Source organism: Lagopus leucura, unplaced genomic scaffold (genome assembly GCF_019238085.1).
Source record: "Lagopus leucura isolate 7727_CA_CO unplaced genomic scaffold, USGS_WTPT01 Super-Scaffold_702, whole genome shotgun sequence".
Taxonomy (NCBI): domain Eukaryota; kingdom Metazoa; phylum Chordata; class Aves; order Galliformes; family Phasianidae; genus Lagopus; species Lagopus leucura.
Window position 1 is genome coordinate 7,838,006 of NW_024962254.1, and position 21,320 is coordinate 7,859,325.

General features: G+C 39.1%; 1 protein-coding gene across 2 annotated transcripts in view; it reads right to left on the minus strand.

Moving 5' to 3' along the window:
- Positions 1 to 7,123: 7,123 nt before the first annotated feature.
- SLC36A4 (solute carrier family 36 member 4) overlaps positions 7,124 to 21,320 on the minus strand; it is a 97,876-nt gene continuing 83,679 nt past the window's right edge. For both annotated transcript variants that reach the window (XM_042862618.1, XM_042862621.1), the window contains one exon: positions 7,124 to 11,149. In XM_042862618.1, coding sequence (XP_042718552.1) covers positions 10,842 to 11,149 — 308 coding nt within the window. In that variant the 3' untranslated portion in view covers positions 7,124 to 10,841. The remainder of the gene's footprint in view (positions 11,150 to 21,320) is intronic.

Below are 21,320 nucleotides of genomic sequence, written 5' to 3' on the forward strand. Positions count from 1 at the left end.
CAGGCTGGATGGGGCTGTGAGCAGCCTGGTCTAGAGGGAGGTGTCCCTGCCTATAGCAGGGGGATGGAACTAGATGATCTTAAAGGTCCTTTCCAACCCAATCCATTCTATGATTCTATGATTTCACATTTCCTTGAGGAATGGATGCAAAACATCTTCTCTGTACTGGATGAACACCATACTAAGACACAGAGGTTATGGACTGAAGTAAAGACTATTATGTTAGAAAAAAAATTACAGTTTGTAAGTGAGCAGACGGATCCAGAGGTTCCCACCTCAGCCATTCTGTGATTCCATGAGATAAGTGCAAATTCATACATCTGGGAAAAGGCAATTTACTAGTGATGCACCAAGGGGAAATGGTAAAATCTTTAAGGATTAGAGAGGACAGGCAGTTCAATGTGAGTACTCACTGCAATGCTGGGTGAAAAACTGCAAAATTGAAGGCTCACAAAAGCTTATTCTTCAGCAAGAGACAAAGGAGTTCAGCATGTTTTCAAAATAATCAACAAGCAATTTTATTCAAATGTAGTTTGAATACACCTCTTGAGAAAATACACCTCTTGAGAAGCAAATTTGTCTTAAGTCCTGAATGGCTCTTAATCTAGTGGAGAATAAGAAAACAGCAACAACAACAACAAAAAGATGCCTGAAAGCACAAAGAAGACAAATATAAGTATAAAACTAGAGACAAAATTCTAGGTGTGAGGGAGATTAAGCCCTTGAACAAAATATCGCAGGAGACGTCAGATTTTCATCCTCCTGAAGTTCTCACATAGTGACTGATGCCTTTTTAATTAAGGGCTGAGGTCACTGGATGTCAGGTAACTGTAATGCACCAGCCTCACGATGGTGATCTTCTGATCCCTTTTTCATCTCTAAGCTCTATGAATACATGAACATTGTTGCTTTTACACTTTTGCAGCTGCTCCTTTTCTTGCTTCGGCCTCTAGTCAAACTGAAAAATCCAATACTTTTTGCCTAGCAGTACTATAAGCAGTGCATGCTTTATTAATACTCATGCACATCAACCTTTGACTTCTCCAGCGATGAACGAAAGGAGGGGACTTAGCTCTCCACTCCCATTTCTGCTCAATACCTTTCCATATTTTTTCAAACACCAGTTAAACCCTGCAAAGTGATACCAATTAAACAGAGTTTATTTTGTGTATCTACACAGCATTTTTAAAAATATGTTCTGCAGTTTCTTTTTCATATTGTTTGCGAGGCTCTAGAACAGCATGTCATTACCCTGAACTGCATTATTTCCTGCAGATATTTGTATGTAATTGCATTATAAATCCAATCAAAATTAACTTGATGGAAGCATTTTTTTAAAATATGCTTCAATTCGCAATAATATTAAAGTAATAAATGCAGTAATAAAGATTTCACAGAGGAATCTGAACGTATTTGTCTTTCTCAGGCTTCAATTAAAGGCAAATTTAAAAGTCAAGTGATAAAAGCAATGCTCAGAGGGGCTGTGGGATGTTCACAATCAGAGAGGCAGAAGAAAAAGGTTTAACTCAAAAGCAAAACATATTGCCACTGAAGAATTCAACCAAACTCAGAAGTAGTTGACAGAAAGAGGAAATGGGAATGGTTAAGTGCTTCCAAATGTCTGACTTCCAGATATCTACCACATAACTAGGCAAAGTGAGGATAGATATACTTGCAAGCAACAGCTAAACCTTTCAGAGATGAGCCTGATACCTTCAGTCCCCTCTGTTTCTTCTTTCAAACAATGTTTGGATATGAAACAAACTCATCCAATGAAACAGCCGAGTCCAGAAAAATTATCAAGCTAAGCAGAAAAGATCTCTCTGCAGTAAAGAAAGGTGAGGTTTTGTCAAAACACAATGCAGTGTCCCAAAACAACCTTTGTTCTTGCTAAGAATTAAGCCCTAAAAATAGGATTTAATGAGTGTGCAGGCTTTGCATTGGGTCAGAATCTGGAGGAAGTCCTACCTAGATGGAGAAAACAGAACACAAAGCCTCTGCAGGGCACATGGTGCAGGTAGAGGACACCATACTAATGACACTATTGGGCACCTAACCTTAGCCTAATATTTGTCTACACAATTCAGGCCCAGCACTGGTTTTTCTTGGGTACCATGTTTCTTCCTCCACAATTTGCTTGTCTCGTATTTACATCATATTTTGTTTTCAGGCAGGAACTAAGCTATTTCTTGCCAATAACTTAATGCAAAATGGGCCTCAATGCACAATGGGAGCCACCTATCTGCTAAGGTATCTGCACTGGCCTTTGTTGAAGCAATGCCAACAATATCACAGTTCTGAAGTAATTGTATTCTTAAACACCAAGGTGTATGCTTCTTGCCAGGAATAGTCTCATGGAAAGCAAGCCTTTGAGAACACTGTGAATGCACCTACACAGCCATTACTCATAGATAATTGCAAAATAAAATAAAATTAAACTCACCTCCAGGTAATAAATTTACTAACCTCAAAAATAATAGCTTAGGAGATCATAAATATTAATGAGAAAGAAGGAAAAACAGAAGAGAAAATAGGCAAAAAATTGCAATTTTTCCCATGGCAGTAATAGATAATGGACAATACCACAATTTTTGAGTGTTACTCTTTTCTACCCTTCAGATACTACTTTTCAGTTCTAGAATCTCATCTCCATCTCTTCCCAGAACAGAAACCGATGTGAACAAGAAACAACATTTAATGGCATGGAGTATCCTCCAAAATGCTACAGAGAGCTCAACTGATGTAAAGCACAACCGGTCTAAATAAAGCTTACTTAACAAAGAGCCCATGGCTAGCAAGAGGCAGTGCCCTTCTTCGTTATGTCAGTTCACAGCAATTAAACAAGGATAAATGTTCTGAGTCCTAGCTGGGTTTACAAAGAGTAACCAAGCCAGCAGAAGAGAAAACTAGGAAACGTCAGTCAACAATTCCTCAAGATGACCTCAAGTCTTGTTGGGGTTTTGTTTCATGTACTACTGCTCATGTACTACTGTATACGGGGAACATCTGGAAGGCAAAAGCCAATAAATATCTGTAGTTTGCAGCAAACATTACTGAAGAGAGCCAATCATATGAACATTTGTGTGTGTAGAGCACTGAACATCTGCCATAATAGTATGCTCGGTGATCCTTTCCTAGTTTACAACTGTGTTAGCATGAGCCAAGAGTTTCAAAAGCAACTGGTAGACCTGGGCATCTCAGGTGGTTGCCTGACTTGAGTTACTGAAAAAAGGAGTCCTTCTTTCTGTATTTGTCTATCAAGCTCAGCACTTTGTCTTTAGTACTGGTAAAGGCCTTACTTTACTTTCAGGATATCGTGACAGCTTTAGATTATTATTATTATTTATAATATTTTGAGTCACATGTTTTTATCACAAAGTCCTGTCAGAGGCCATACCACCCCAGCTAATTATAACACAACAGAGAGAGAGAGATAACCTTTGCAGTCCCAAACAGAAAAAGAAAAAAAATTATCTTATAAATTAAGATATACAAAAATAAAGACTGAAATATGAAAGACAACAACCGCAACAGAACCGGAAAAGACATAGTTTGAAGGGAAGGTCTCCAGGCATGTAGGAACACCATTTGATGTCCTGTAGTTTACCTCACTGCAAGACAAGCTGCACATTTCCTTGTATAACCAAGCCAAAGGGAATAAACTGCAATGGGGAAATATTGCTATATCAACAAATTTTGCTAGCATGCAAGTCTGTAAGCGATCATTTCTGTTTGAGTTGCACGTGGCTGTCTCCAGCAGTTCCAAGATTCATGTCTTTGTTTGGTCTGAAAAATGAAAAGCATTATAATTCAGGACATTGAGAAGGGTCATCCTGCCGTATTCTAATTAAGAAACAGAAAACAGTTCCACATTATGAATAAAACATCTCCAACGGGGAGGTCCAGGACCCTAATAAAAATGTTTGACAATCTTCTTACTAACTACAGCATTTCCTCCAAAACAAGTAAATGCCAATGGGACAAAATCATAGAGGCTGTAAATAGCATCTGGCATCGCATATGATAATACAAGGCAAGGCATGTTACACAAATAAAAAAGGAACATGACAGAAATAAAGAGAAAAGATAATCAGCTGAACAGGCTAAAACTGATGGAAACAGTAGCTGTTGTGTTAAATAGGAGGAAAGGAAATCACAGGAATAAGCAAAGTTTGACTGACTGATGCAGAATTTTGTGGATGAAGCAAGATGCAAAATGCTTAACAAAAACAGCAAATGAGTTTGCTGCAGCAAAACTGTGTATTCCTGTTAGAAGGCTGATCACATTTTGTGCTTCTGCATACAGACCATTCCGATCCTTCAGATGGGGTGAACTAGAGAGTAGAGGGAGATGGATGGAGAAAAACTGTAAGGAATACTTGGAGACCATTAATACTTGGAACTGTGAGCAGCAACCAATGTGATGCTGTGCAAATATCTTTGTGGCACCTCTGTTAGTGTCATCTTTGTCACCGCTCTAATAGAAGGGTACGGGTAGTTCAGGACCACAACAACAGTGGAAGGCACCTTGGTTCTGAGATAACTCCACCACTGAGAGCACACTCTCCTGTTAGCGTCATTGTCAACCAAGTCCTTGAACTCCCACCGATTCTCATCTTTTAAAATCAGCTGTGCTAACTGTGTTCAGCAGAATACACCGCAATTGGGGATTCTGGAAGGAATTTAATTCAGATATGCATTTACAATACGTAGGTGTTTTGAATGAACAAAGCAGAGCATAATAACAGCCCACAGCAGGATGACAAGGAGCGTGACAGTTTAAAATTGAGAGCAATGGACAGAACGAGCCTTGCATTTTGCGCCAGGAAACAGTGGTGGATGCAGGCTTAGCAGTGACTCACAAGCAAATTGGTTGGGCAGGAAGAGAATGTGGAATTTTAACAAATGCGTATGAAAGATATCTATTTACAGATATAAATAAAAATCTCTCATCCAAGCTGACAGGAATTCAGCAATTATAACAGCAGCATAGAACTTTGAATGCATACTACATGTTCTGATAGATGCTAGAGACAACAAAGAGCTGTCACCAGTGGGGGGAAAGGCAGAGCTGAATGTGATCCAAAGAGCCATGCAAACATATTGAAAAGTCTGTAAAAGCCATGGAGATGAAAGTAAAGTAGTGCCCATGTTGCAGAACATGATGCATATGCAGGAAAGCCCACATACTGCATGCCCTTTCAAGGGTGGCCTATAAAGCTGATGAGGTGGATGCCAACTCTTTCTTGGCAGGCCAGTTCCCTGCATACAGCTGAGTCACATTTAGCCATTTCTTTGATAATAGGTCTGCATAGGCCAGGCTGACCCCTCCAGAGCCTGCCCAATCACGGGGATTAGATGATCCTCTCCCTGGTGAGTCAAGAGTTGCTCTGCTAATCCGCATCGACATGCACCTATTAACAGCAATAGTGTCATGGGTGTGGATGAAGATAGCACAGATGATGCTCAGAGACCACCTAACGCTCACTGCCATTTGGAATGCCCTAATGTATCTTGCCTTCCGTCTTCCTGCTGATCAGGAAGGGCTCGGATCTCTTATCCAATCTACAAACTGCACATGGATGTCTAGATGCCCTGATGCACCTCAAATGGCACCAAGAATGACATTTAAGCAACTTACTTAAGCCCTAGATCCTTCATAAAAGTTCATACTGATATTTTCTAAGACCACGACTCACCTAACCACAGATAGCTGCTGCTGTTTGAAATGACCTTTGCTGCCTAATAATCCATAATCACAGAGATGAATACAGAACAGGATCTAGAGGAGACTCAAGCCTTTCTTATGCCACAACAGTTGAATGTGATGCAAGATCCCCTACAGTGACTAAAATGACAAGATATGTAGACATGTCTGAATGTCTGAATATGTATATACATCTGAATACTCATGCTGATACTTTTAAAGTCCTGTTCAAGTGCTGTTCACCACCTTATCTTGCACACAAAGTTCATTGCATGATCAGAGCTGGAAAGTGGAGAGGGATGAAAATTTTTTAATGATTTTATTCCTTTTGGATTGTGGCTGCAAATAAACAAATATCTTAATAAACATAAGCATTGGAAAATGAAACCTATGCTCTTGGATTCACTTTTTTTTTTTTTTTTTTAAGTTCATGAAGTTGTAGTTTTGTCTCACGGGTAAAAAATAATCTAAACTAAAATGTGAACTGAGGGCTAAAGCATGCCTCTTAAAAATTACTTTTCTCCACATGCCAATATAGAATAATGGAATTTAGTGTTTCCAATAATTCATCACCTAGGGACAAACTTCCAGTTTGCCTGTCTGCTGGTGTGAAGGGACTTTCAAACTACTCTATATGTCTTATTCTTCTAATCTGGATTTTCTGATGGATCTCTCTCCAAGAAATTTGTACGCTGCTTCTCTCTTACTTGTATTTATACAAGCAACTCTGTAATGGGCTGAATGACTCTGGATACCTAGACAAGCATACCTTCAAAGCATCGTGGATTAAAATTGGAAACATTTCAAATTAGATCTCCAAATTGATATCTGATAATTGCAGAGCACTTTAAACCTCATACTGCTGGTTTTGCTTCCAACTAGTAATTTCAATTTTAGTTAGAAAGTGAAGAACTTTCACATCAATTTCCTTCATCCTAATTATTCAAACCCCAATGCTTCCCAAGGCCAATACTTACACTAAGGCCAAGTACATACCCAAACATGATAAGAGCTTGTCCTGTTTCAAGAAGTCCAGTTTTTAATTTGCAGTTTTTCAGAAGTGAACTGGAATTTCAGCAGGAACTCCTGTGGCTGCCCTTCTACATTTTGATCTTATTTCACTTAATAAAGCACCTCTAAAATCTAACTGTAAGTGTGCCCTCATGAATAACCGTGGAGCAGAAGGGGGATTTTTCAGTACCGCCCACATTACTTTGAAGTGAGATTTTTTTTATCAATGAATCTTCAGCTCTAGAGCATGTTTGACAGTTCTAAGTCAACTAGCTAGCACTCCTTGGATAAATAAAATTAAAAAAAAAAAATCAAAATAAAAACAAATGTAAATATTGAATCAAGGCATCCATTTCTTCTATGATGTAACGTGGCGATAGGCAGGATAACAGTGAGTTAGGAGGAAATTATTATTTTAGTCTTTATTGATGCAGAAGAACCAAGTTACAGAACATTAGGCACAGCCACCCTCTTCCTTGCCCAGTACTTCAGGAGGAACAGTTACAGACAAGAAAATGACCCAGGTCCTTACAATGCAGCTAATAATTAAATTACATTGAAACAGATGACAATATCATATTGTTAAACGTAACTGCATGTACAGTATATAAATACAACAGCTTTCTGTTTCTTGTCAAGAACACAAGCCAATCACATTTTTGTTTAAGTTAGCTTGAGCTCAAGGACACTTCCTTCTTAAATATATGTTATATACACCATAACCATTAAATCTGGAGTTTCACTCCCCGCATCTTAACTTGAAATTTATATTACAGTACTTTAAAAGCTAAATGAACAGCCTTGTAATTCACAAGAGCCTTCTGTCAGATTTCCCATCTTTTAAATCTTTGGCAATGTTTCATGGGAACACTCTTATTATTCAGACAGAGTAGTTCTATTTTAGTTCTACTAATGACAATTTTAGTGGCATCCAAAGCAAGATATTCCAATCCTTCAATCTTTCTATTTGAAAGAACAGGCCACACAAATGCTCTGTGTGAGTGTTAAACTAATGAAAATCCTACACTGTAGGAGAAACATTGTGTAAAATATATTAACTAACATTTTAAAGATGCATAAGATAAAACATCATGAGACACAGCAACATTGACCCACTGCATAAAAACAGTACTTCATATGTGGCCAATCAATGGCAATAAATCTCCTTCACAGGTGACTGATGGTGGGACACAGCAGCAAAATCTGTATTTGGACCAGGTCATCCAAAGTTTGACAGCTCAAATTCAATTCCTCAAACTCACCAAGCTTTTAAACAGGTGATCTTAGTTTCAAAACGCTGCTGCATTCACCTGGCTATTGTGGCCACCTACCGAGCTCAGCAAATCTTCATGTCAGCATTCACTTGCACAAGTCAAACAGTACCACCACACTCTGAGCTGGTCAAGATCTGCTGCAGCGGGGCTTTCTCAGAGGTGAGACACATCACTAGGACACAGCCCTTGAGGAAGAGATGATATGAATGGACTCGACAATCTTTTGTTTTCCAAACACTGTGAGAAAGATACAAAACTAACAAGAAAAATAACTTTCGTTTAAATTCTAACAATCCTACTAAAACAGGTTGCAGTTGAATATTTACATCAAGTAAAGTTTGCCATACAGAAATAGTCATATTGTTATAGTTATAGAAATAGTCAATATTGTTATGTAGTGTATGGTTTACAACAGATTTATTACCAAGCACACTGAGACATCTGATGTCTTTTCAAACAGCTTAAAGACCAAAAAGCCTTTAAGACAAGAAGCTGAAGCTACCTTATGCCCCTCTGATAATTACCTGTTTGCTCCTCAGAGACACTTTCATACAAGTAGTTAACACTATAGCATTAAACCCATTGGGAATTGTGCCCTTAAAGTCCTGCCAAATATTTAACCTTGTCCATACTAAATGAAAAATAAAAGCATTGCTCAGAACTATTGCTTGAACAAATAAATGCAGGCAGTTCAAACTACATGCGGAAATTCCTAGCAGAAATGTCTTTACAAGCATGGAGAAAAAAGTGCTCAAAAACAGTCACTACATGGTAGATGACTGGAGAAATATTCAGAAAGTACAAATATAGATGTATCTAGGACTATATTATTTTAGCACTCTAATGCCAAATGGTAGACTACCAAATGGTAGATTTCTGAGACAGATATTAAGGACAACCAAGTATTACATATATTCTTATGTTAATCTGAATGGAGAGGTTTTATCATACCATATTTCTTAGAGGAATGTTATACTTAAATACATCCCTTAGAGAAGGAATTTCCTCACAGAAAGAAAGACTATGATAAATAGAGTTCTGTTGTACAAAACGTAGAGTGATTTTATGAAAAAAGACCGAAAATACAGCTTTGGTGTTTGGACTGAATTTCATCTGTGCAATGTGAGCCAGAAAGTCAAATATGAGCCCTGAACAGCAGGATCCCAGCTAAGGACTCCGTATGAACAAAACTCATTTCTACCCAATTACCAACTCAATAACGTGTTCTTTTTCTTCTTCCACAATGGAGATAAGAATCAAAAATCAGTAAAGGGCATGTTAGATTCTATTTAAGGCAGAATGCAAGCATGTGAAAATATTATATGTTCCAATAGAAATATACTTTATAGACTTCTAGCAATAGGCAAAGGAAAAAAATATAGTTTTATACATTTGTGCAGTTATAATTAAGAACAAAATAAAAAATGTTAGGGCAGCAGTTACCAAAGTATACAAAAATAAACTACTTCACTATTTGTGGTGTTGAATGCTTTTTGCATCATTAAATAAATATTGCTCTGCTAAACAACATTTTGTAACATTTCAGCCAAACTCCAAAAGAAATAAATATTTACTTTCTAAAATAATCCATATTTTCATCTGCGTACCCTGCATCTCATATAAGTTGTACTTCTCCATGCTGTATTTGAAAGCAAGTTCTGAGATAACCAACATCTTCAGACAACCTGCAGGCAGGTAGAATGGGCTTCAAAGCAGGGACTCTCTGTGCCCCCACCCTTCACAGTGCTGTGAATTATAAGTTCTTTCACAAACAATCCACAGATTATTTGTGTGAAAAGATGGCGTAAGCTCCATTCTAGAAAGCAGTGTCTCATCCTTTCCGAAATCTAACTCTGCTCTAGGCAGTCAAATATCTGTGGTTCTGGAGAGTTCCACGAATGCCATTTTCATGGAGCCTGGATGTGACTATGCTGAGCAGCTCATGGTACCAGATGACACAAGATGGAAAGAGCACATCTAACTGTCTCTTTTGATCTAACAAAGAATCCTACCTTTACCTCTAAGCCTTGTTTCTCTGTCAGCCTTGTCCATTTTTCAGCTTAAATGTTCATATGGTCAGCATGAAAAAATGTCTTTACCCTACCTGTCACATAGCCCACCAACAGCAGTGGTAATGCTGTTCCTCTAGCCTATTCTAGGAGGAATTAGTCCTTCCAGTTGGAGCCAGAGTGGAAAGAGTGAATGAGAGACACTGTCAGTCTGCACAATGCCCTGGGATTGTAGACAAACCAGCTCCCAGAGACCACAGTCACACAACTGTAACCACCCTACAGCTTCTGCAAAGCAAACATCAAAGTCCTCAGAATGGAAATAAAAACCACAGTTCTTCATTTCTGAAACCAGTGTCTCTGGTTCACGGGGGTGCAACCACTGGAGACAGCCAAGAGCAGGTCAATGCATCACTTAACTTCCACATAAGCCCTTAAAACAGGGCTGGAGAGAAAACAGTAGTGCCTAGGCTTTGCATCTAGATATGATGAATGGACAGACTTCCACCTTTCTGAGAAGGAAAGCATTTTGACTTCTTTAGGAAAACTGTTCCTCTGTCTTGCAAGTAATCTAATATCATATTTCTTTCTTACATCCATATGTATATTTTATATCCTGACATCAATTCAGTTTTTAATGAGATGAGAAGATTGAGAACTAAGGGGTTAATTCAGGTAGTAAACCTGGAGCAATGAGAGAAAGAATAAACAGAGGGAGAAAGGCCTACATGTGATTTTTTAAGAATTCATTTCAAATCCCTTTTAATTTATCCCATACGTAGGTCTTCCATCCATCCTGGATTCTCAATAAGGAACAAAACAGTTCACGGCATCACATTTTTACTTCAAACCAACCACCAAGTCTGTAGCATTTAAAACAGCAGAGATGCTCTCAGTTGTGTTAGCCAGAACTGTGGATGCAGGGTAAATGATTTCTTCAACTGTCACATACGTCCCTGTTAAAAATCCAACGACTCCAAAGACAGCTATAAAAATGTCTTTCAATATTGTCCACAGACGTAGGTTTTCCTTGTAGAAAGTGAGGATTTCAACCAGAGGTGGCAGAATCAGTGCCAGAGTGCTACTGCTGACAGCTCCAACCAAAGAAATCACCAGGTCTAGGCGAGGGATCAGAACCGCTACAGCACCTAAAACATAAGGAGAACAACATTGGCTGCAGATTCAACATCCTCATGAAAAAAAAAAAGAAAAAAACCAATCACGATAAACACATAACGCAGTGATTCATGCTTTCAGAAATGTTCTATCACTCACTATGTTTTCCAGATAAGATTGGCAGGCACGGCACAAATCAGCACGTCTGTTTATGAGTAAGGTACATTTTCATGCTCATGTGTGATACTCAGTTTCAGTTTTGAATTTCTGCATGAGCTGGCGTAGCTTTAGGTTAAAATTTTGTTATACTTACAGGGTGAGTAAACTTGACCTGCAAATCACAGAGACAAGAGATAGATGAAACTGTACAGAGACATTTTTAGTTTTTTATTTTATGGGCTTATTTTTAAGCCATAAAAGTTCAGGCAGAATAGTGGAAGGGGTCTTCAAAATGAGCTCAAAAGCTGCTGGCCACTTGGCAGGCTCACAAACATTTCTATCACTTATCTACAGGCTTGTCTGTTGAAAAATCTTGGTCTATACTATTGCATTCTGTGTAAAAAAAAATGAAGCAGTTGCCCAGTGAGCTGAATGAGAACTTAGTTCCACCAAGAGCTGAGTACAAAGAGAAGGCCCAATTAGCACGGTAGGATGGCATGGCCAGTCTCACCAAGAAGCTGGAGTGTTCCTGGGAACAGAGTCCAGCCTTACAGAAGGAGCAGAACCCCTGCTCTTAACCCCTTTGGCCAGCAACCCTAAGATACCCAAGTATTAACTGAGCTATGCTGGTTTGTCACGTAAAATCTTCAGTTCTCTGTTAGAAGCTAACTTTCCAAGGTCAGCTGAGCACAGGCTCCAATATGATCCCACACTTTGGAAATGGCTGCCTTTTTTCCCCTCTGTGAGTGCATCCCACCAACTAAATATTCTGGAAATAACATTTATGGCAAGAAGCAAATGGAACAAGCAGGAAGGAAATCCTCACGTAACACATCAGGATAAAAAATAACATGTTCATCAGCTTTCTAATGTCCCAGGCTGAACTTTCCACTTGCAAAGTTTCTTCCCTGTGGGCTCATTGCCATCAACTGCCTCAAATTCAGACCACACCTGGTTACGAAAGGCCACGTAGTCAAATTATGTTAGTGCTAATATTCTCCATGGAGAACATGGAACTTGAAGAAATCTGCATTGGCAAATACACTCATGCCAGCAGAGATACAGACTAGTAAGTGCACACACTGCAGCACAGCAACAACTGTGTTGGCTCCCAGTGTGGTACATCATGTCATCCCATTTATCTTGCCAAGAGCTTTCCCTTTGCTGTATCAAACCTCTCTGTATTCCAATTTAAAATGAACATAAGCAGAAGGAGTTCAGTCCTGTCTGCTGAAGATCCAGTCAAAATTCACTTCCAGAACAACAGTTACTTGCTGCTACCAGGCACCATTTGCTAAGCATTTTGATAAAAACCCTAAGCACAGAGATACTGCATAAAAAGGATGGTTGGCTGAAGGTACAAGATTAAACAGGGATAAAGATCCTATTTGAAAGATAAATCTATTGACTTATTCTAGCTTGCCATTATTATAGTTTATTCATACTTTGTGATTCTATAGAGGCATGAGAGACTTAATGTCACCAGAAGAAGACTGGGAAGAGACAGAACTGTACTTCAGGAAACCTTAGGAAAGACATGACACTCAAAAATGGATGAGCTAAAGTTTTTATCCCACCATTATGATGGACATACGCAGTGCCAAACGCATTCTTCCACTGCATGCATATGACATTACAAACTGGAAATGTCACATGTTTACATATTATCTAGGGCAAAGCTGAATAGAATGAGAAAGAAATTACACCAAAATTAATAAAAGTCACCAAGGACCAAGCTCTATAATTTTTGTGGCCAGACATGTAGATGTGGCATTCATGGACATGGTTTAGTAGTCACGGTGGTGATGGGTTGACAGTTGGACTAGATGATCCTAGAGGTCTTCTCCAACCTTAATGATTGTATGATTCTCTAATTCTGTTCAGGCCACAAAAGCAGGTACTGTGAGTGCCCACACAACACAGACTGAGCTCTCAGACTAGAACCACAGGCAATCATTGATACTTGCACAACAATGCACATCAGGTAAGCAAGTGTAAACTGCTGCTGAAGTATGTCTGCAATGACTGGAAAAATCTTAGGTAATTAATAAGCTGAATGTGTTCTTCTGAAGCAGGAGAGAGGGCTGAACATTTATTATCTTGCCAATTTAATAGATGTAGAGGGTGTAGTCATCAAACATGGAGTGTCAATTTCTGTAATAGACTTCTTTCAAATCTACAGGTGTTCAGGATTTGGAAGATACTCATTAATTTATAGGTCACAGTTTGGCTTGAAATCTTCTGTTTCATTAAAAATCATGATAATATTACTAGTAGTTATTTATTGGAAAAAAAACCAAAATTTCAATTTATGATTGTTTCAGATTACAGAAAAGCAAAATTCTGTGTTGGCTTGTATCTCGTCAAATGTTTATCTGGCACATATGTATTTGTATTAATCTGGATAATATTTGGGAGGAAGTTTTGGAAACACGTTTCAAGTTTTTAATTACACTCTTATGTATTCTGTAACAATCCAAGGGAAATACCATTTTTATTATCTGCCAAATAAAGAAAAATGGATGCAGCTTCTCCTTCTTATTTCCAGGAGAAGTAAACAAGAGGCATTTCAGCAAACACAAAGCTTTACTACCACTTTTCCAAGATCCAATCAGAAGACTGGAGCATTGATGAATTAGAAATGGGTGCCTGACATACACCGTCAGGACAATTGGATTTAACAGCTTTCTCAAAGCACAAAAGCAAAACCGTATTTTTAACCAAGACAGATGCCTATGATGTGTCAAGATAGAGTTTCTTCGAGGAGGAAAAGATGCCTACAATGGGATGTTTGCCAAAGAACTCTGTTTGCAGGCAAAATGGCACTTCAAAATGCCTGCCCACATTCTCCTTTCTACACTAATATCCAAGCTTCTGCTCACCAAAATAGAGAACGCCTTCCTTGGGAGTTCCACAGTAGAAGCTTGTAAAATTGTGTTTTGATACATATACAAAAGAATATAGGACAAAGTAGAAACCTGTTATTAATCTGAAGCAAAACTGTCGAATGCAAATAATTAGTTAAGAGCATTTGTGAATATATTACAGAGCTTTGCACATATGCAGGAAGAAAATCTACGCGTTAGTGGATAAAGTTTAAGGAAAAAAGATTCCAGATAAAGAACCTGGTATTACATAATTGTGATTTAGTTTTTTTTTTTTTTCTGGCTGCAAATGCTAATTGACATGGGGTTTGAGGTGCTGTTTGTTTCAACTGTCCTTTGAAACATCAAAAGACCATTAGACACAGATAGAAGATGATTTCCTTTAAAATCTAGATCCAATTTTCACACACAAAAAAAATCATTTCTTAACCCAACTCCTTTAAATGCATCTTTTTTTAAATGCACTTTTAAATACGAGTTCAATCTCAAACCCAAAATTCAACAAATCAAAGGAGAAAAAAGGTGAAAAATTGAACTTTCACAGCTAGCATGCAGAAGAACCACACACACCATATGGTTTGGCTCTGGTCCCTCTGGAGTGAAAAACCTTCACCAGATGTGCCTCCAACATCCAGCATGCTTGGGGCCACAGATGGTACTTCACATCCAGCCTTCCATCTGCCCTTGCACTACAATTCACTTTGGCCTACGTTAGTGGGAAGGACTAGAGTCAGTCATGCTCAGGTTAAGTAACTTCACTCGTCACAAGAGGTAACACTGCACCAGGCAGCAGCTGAGCCCTGCTCAGTGCACGGACAGCTCTGTTCCTCCTCTGGAGCCCTCCACATCCACATCTCAGAGATTCAGAAGCAGATTTATTCTTTATAGCACTTCACAGCACAGATTTTGAAGCCATTATAAGAGGTTAGTAATTTATGTTCTCTTTCTTTATGCAGAAAGAAGCATAAAAATGATGTCAGAGATAATGATGACTTAACAGAGGTATCAAACCCACTGTTTTCTTACCAGCTTACCTACCACACTTATCTAGGACTGGCACATACACTTCTGTAAGAACTCCTTGAAGGAAACCATTCCATCCATGTCCCACTAAGAAAGCACCTCCTCCCATGCTGTCTGCACTTTATACATCCCCAGCATTTAAGCATATAATTCATTCAGGCTTCAGGATTTGCACTTACTTTAAGCAGGAGTTGGTGTCACAACCGCCATGTGCAGGAAGAGGCTGTGTAACAGGGACAGGGAGGAGTGGCAGTCCTGAGTCTATAAGGGAACTCCCCCCTCAACGCACCTCCCAACGGCAACTTGCTCACTCTTAGTAAAATGCTATAGTAGTTACTGCTCCTCTCTGCCTTATTGCCCTGCTCACACAGGGTTGTGTCTCCCCTCATCAGACCATCAGAATTCATGCGTTCACAAAGCACCCCTCTTGGAGTCCAGCGTGGAAAGCAAAGTAGGCAGTAAGACCCTCCGGATGGAGCTCCAACACCAAGTGACCTTCCCAAAGCTAATGTGCACAGGTGCTTGGCACAGCACACTGATTTATCTGCAAATGTATTTCCGCATTCCATTAAGTACAATCTGTGGGCTCACGAATGGCATCTGGTTAGACTGTCGCATTTGAAATGCTGTATTTATTCATTTGTCTCAGCAGTAAATTTATTTCAGCTTTGCTACTGATACTTACAAATCTGTTCAGACGTACTATGCTACAATAGTTTATACAACTGCAATATGCAGCCAGATCCAACAAATGAGCATAAAGCATGCAGTAAAACATTAATACTGAACTCCAAATGGATGATCCTGGCCATTACAGTATTGACACTGTTCCCACTGCCAGTCACTCTCTTTCAGGCATCTGAAATGAGTTTGCAATTTAACTGTCCCCTCTGGTTCAGTCTCATAAAATAAATTCCTTTTCTGAGACAGCTGAAGGGCGCCCAGCAGTGCAAGCAGAAATGAATGTCGCTTATTCAAGGACAAGACTGTTTTTGCCATAGGAAAAAAAAGGTGAAGAAAAGAGTTGGCGCAGTGGCAAAGCCTGGAGAAGTTTCCAACAGTGCTGGAAAGTCATATTTACCTTCACATGCTGTCATCACTATCTGTTCCCCAGTCTTGTCTCTTTGCTGTGCTACATATATCAGGCTACGTCACAAGGTAGAAGGCAGTCATTCATAGCTACTTTGCCAGCTCATGTCAAACGTAAGACCTGGGCAGTAATAAGTTAAAATCAATTTGTACAGACAGCAGTTTGTCTTACCTTAACCCTCAAAAACAAACAAACAAAAACTATTGCATATCTCTTGATTACTACACAAAGTGAGAAAAAAATGCAATTAAATCTACTTATAATCTGAAACTACAATACTTTGCTCGCTAAATACTAAGCGTATAGAAGAGGGAGAAGGAGAAACATTGCCACAGGAGCCTTTGTGAATGGTTTAAACTATCTACATTTATCATTCAGGCTTCTTGGCCCTTCATCATCAAATCTTACATTTCTTTGTTAATGATGACTAAAGGAACAGATGATTAAGATTTAAAAAAAATTATGCTATTGTCTTTTTGCCAGAAGCAGATTTATCAGAGCACCAAGAATTGTAACAGTTTTGCTAAATATCTTGTCCAATAACTATTAAAGAAGTAAAAGATTATGACATAAAAGATTACTGTAGCATCCTCCCAGTGCAGTTTTCAATAAATTGCAGAACAAGGCGATTTGGTTCTGAATAAACTGACAAAACTTCTGAGCCAGGAGTTTCTTTCCCGTGTTAGGGGTGTTGTATGTGCTTCATTAGCAAGGATTCATTAATTTGCAACATTTCCAAACAAGATGATGTATCAAGAGACCAGCTTGCCTAAGTTATTGATTTTTAATCATGATTCACTGGTGAGGCCGCACCTCGAGTACTGTGTCCAGTTTTGGGCCCCTCACTACAAGAAAGACATTGAGGCCCTGGAATGTGTCCAGAGAAGGGCAACGAAACTGGTGAGGGGTCTGGAGCACAGGGCTTATGAGGAGCGGCTGAGGGAGCTGGGATTGTTCAGTCTGGAGAAGAGGAGGCTCAGGGGAGACCTCATTGCACTCCACAACTTCCTGAAGGGAGGTTGTGGTGCAAAAGGGTCTGGCCTCTTCTCCCAGGCAAATAGTAGGACCCAAGGAAATGGCCAGAAGTTATACCAGAGGAGGTTTAGGTTGGATATTAGGAGAAACTTCTCTCAAAGGGTGGACAGGCACTGGAATGGCTGCCCAGGGAGGTGGTGGAGTCGCCGTCCCTGGTAGTGTTCAAGAGGCGTCTGGATGAGGAGCTACGAGAGATGGTTCAGTGCTTGTGGTACTAATAGGAATGGGAGGGTGGTTGGACTGGATGATCTTGCAGGTCGTTTCCAACCTTGTGATTCTGTGATTCTGTGATTCAAAGCTGGATTAAAGGCAGTACTTTAACAGTGATGCTTCCTAGAAATTCTTCATATCTTAAGGATGACGAGATGCTTCTGGGCACTTGAAAGCACTACCTGACTTTTAGATGACGAACATGTTCACCTTTATGAACTAGTTTGGAGAGAAGTTCTCATTAGGTTTTCAGTAACAACAGCAATTCATAGAAAAAATCAAAATTATCACTCTCTCTTCCACTCTGATCACCTACCTACATTGTAAAAACTGGACAAAAGTAGAGGCACTCCTTTAGTTGCAGACACCTCTGCACCAAGCAATGCCTGCAAAGGCACAGCGAGCACCTTATCTGTCTGATAAAGGTCTCTCTTCTCTATATATCTGATAAAGGGGTCTCTTCTCATTGCTAATTCATACAGCCAAATCTCCAACAGAAAGGAGTGCTCAAAGAACTGCCAGAGTTTCCTGATAGCAGTAAGGTAAATGAAGTTTCCTCTTCCTAGGCTCAGCCCTTCCAACACAGAGGCTGTGTATATCTAAACAGGTCCCTCATGCAAAGAGAGGTCAGCTTCATTTCTGTTTTACAATGAATTTCCAGTTGCCTTAGGCAACTTCTATTTAATAACTATTAGAAATTTCTTTTTATATGTATATATATATATATATACACATATATATATTGATTTGTTAAGATTTGAATAGAAAGTTCCAATAACAAAATACTAACCTAGAATTATTTCACATGTATTTAGGAACACAATTTTTTTTTTCTCCATGGAAATACAAACACTGTTTTCCAGAAAAAAAGCAAGTGGCAAACCTTAAGCATATGCATCTAAGAATGGGCTGGGATCAGAGTGACCTATCAACCATTCATACCTTCCTGAGACTTGTTGTTTCCTTTGGATTTTTTAATGCTTCCTTCTTTTCTTCTTCTCTCCCACCCTCAGCATCTTCCAGTTATTACTATCCAGTTATTCCAGAACAGAATAGAATAAACCAGAGTTCATTTGTGTGGTTTGTTGTTTTAATAATCAGTAACGAGTTCTGGATCTTTTCATTTCCTCATTTCAGAATATTACAAGTAGAAAATGTAGCATTAAAATAGAAGAATAAAAAAAGAGAGAATGTATTCTATCAAATAAAAGAGAAATATGTATTTAAATCTCCAAATATGTTATCAACACTCTGATGTGACAGCTATTATCTTTGTCACCAAATCATGTCCTTCTTTACTTCAAAAGCTAGAGATTCCTCTATTTTTTCACAGTATCATTATTGTTTGAGAAGAAAATGCCTAAAAAAAGCTTATTTAATCCCCTTCCCAGTGGAAGGAATCCTCATCCCACTTTGAGGCTTATGATGGTAATGGATGCCCTGGGCCTATAGCTGGATTACAGGCCAGTAAGTCAACATCTAAGGTGCAGGATAAGAGAACTCCAACTGGCAAATCAGCTTCAATGTGAGCCCAATTCAAATGCCTGTACACTGATACACAGAGCATGGAGAACAAGCAAGAAGAGTAACAGGTGTGCATTTGTCTACAGGGTTATGATGTCACTGGCATCACTGAGACATGGTGGGATGGCTTTCACAACTGGAAGGTAGGAATGGACAAATATAAACTCTTTAGGGAAAACAGGCAGGGGAGAAAGTGTTGTCCTCTATATCAACAACCAGCTGGAGACCACAGAGCTCCACCTGAGCACAGAAGAGGAGCTGACAGAGAGCTTATGGATTACGGTTAAAAGGAAGGCAGGAGAAGGAGTAATTGTAATGGAGGTCTGCTACAAGCCACCTGACCAAGAAGACAGAGTGGATGAGGCCCTCTATAAACAGATAGGAGCAGCTTCACATTCACAAAACATGGTTCTTAAGGGCGACTTCAACCACACTGGTATATGTTGGAAGAACAGCACAGCAAGGCACCAGAAATCAGAGAGGTTGCTGGAATGTGTTGATGATGGCTTCCTTTTCCAAGTGGTACCGGAACCCACGAGAAAAGGTGCTACGATGGACCTTGCCCTCACCAATGTCGAGGGGCTGGTGAGCAATGTAAAGCTCAAGGGCTGCACTGACCACGAAATGGTAGAGTTCAAGATCCTCTGGGCACTGAAGAGGGTGCACACCAAGCTTGCTACTCCGGACTTCAGGAGATCATAAACATAATCTCAAATGTTCTATTTATCTATATTTTTTCAGCTGCATATTTCATAAAAGTGAATTGAGTGTACTAACATCCCATTTTAATCCTGAATTCTTCCAGTTTATGCTAACTTCCTCTACTTTTAATGAACACAGGACCTGTTAATTGCCACAACTTTTCAAATAAAAAATATGCATTAACGCAATTTTGGAGCTTGAACATCAGAACGATAGGGTGAAATATAAATCCATTAAGACTTATGAAAACTTCCCATTTTACTTTAATGCCTAACCTCCAAAACTTCGTATTTTTAATTGAATGAGTAATTTTCACCTACAAAATTATCTTTCAATTCCTTTTTTTCTAGACATTACAAATACCATTAATTAAATCACCTAAAGAAGTCTGCAAAAAAACCATCATTTTATATGATTATATTCAAGCTTTTATTCAAAATTGCTGATTTTCTAATCTTTACCACACAAATTCTTGAGTTTTCTGCAGTGTTTTTAAAATCAAGCTTCATTTCAACATTTCTAAAGGAAACCTGTGACTGTTGTCACAATATGAATGATCTACCTATAAAAATTTCATTATGACTTCTGAGGAATCAGCTTTCTGAAATGAAGATGTTTTCTGCTTTTCTCAAGTTTAGCAAACAAGCACACATTTTAAATAGGTGTCTTATTTAAGAATGAGGCTGTTTACTTTCCTGCCTACAGTGGTCATCATATAAAAGTGGGCAGTCTTTATGTCAGCAGTATTCACCTGCTCATTTACTTTATCTTGTTTTTCACTCACCACTTTTTTGTTTGTTTGTTTCCCCTACTCTAGTCTATTTAAAAGTTAAAGCCAGAGAACAGAGAAATCAAATCCTTCTCATTTTACTTCTCTCATATTCCAATCAACAACCACAACATTATGATATATAATGGTACCTGGAAAACAGCCCACACCATTGCTTTAAACATTACACAATGGGAGCTAAGAGAAAAAAATGTCCCAGAAATGAAGATGTGAACAGCATAAGCAAATGAGTAACCTCGTTCTTTAGACATGAAGAATATGGCATTGGTCCCTCACACAGAATCACAGAATCACACACAGAATCACAGAATGGCCCAGGTTGGAAGGGACTTCAAGGATCGTGAAGCTCCAACCCTCCCCACCCTGTCACATGCAGGGCCACCAACCTCCCCATTTAATACTAGACCAGGCTGCCCAGGACTCCATCCAACCTGGCCTTGAACACCTCCAGGGATGGGGCATCCACAACCTCTCTGGGCAGCTGTTCCAGCACCTCACCAATCTCTCTGTAAAGAATTTCCCCTTGACATCCAACCTAAATCTTTCCTCCACAGAACCCTGAGCAAAAAAAAAATACCCACAATGTTTTTTACAGATACACCTTCCCTCCTCCAACTTGACCTACTAATACTCATGACAAGAACAAGTCCCAAGGGCATTATTCTGAACTGATGACACCAGCTTTGCTCCATCACCTGCTCTCCCTTTAAAGGAAAAGCTGCCAGCAACCATTCATTTGGAGTAACTGGCCTCAGAAGCTTCAGTGTGGTCAGAAAGATCCAAAT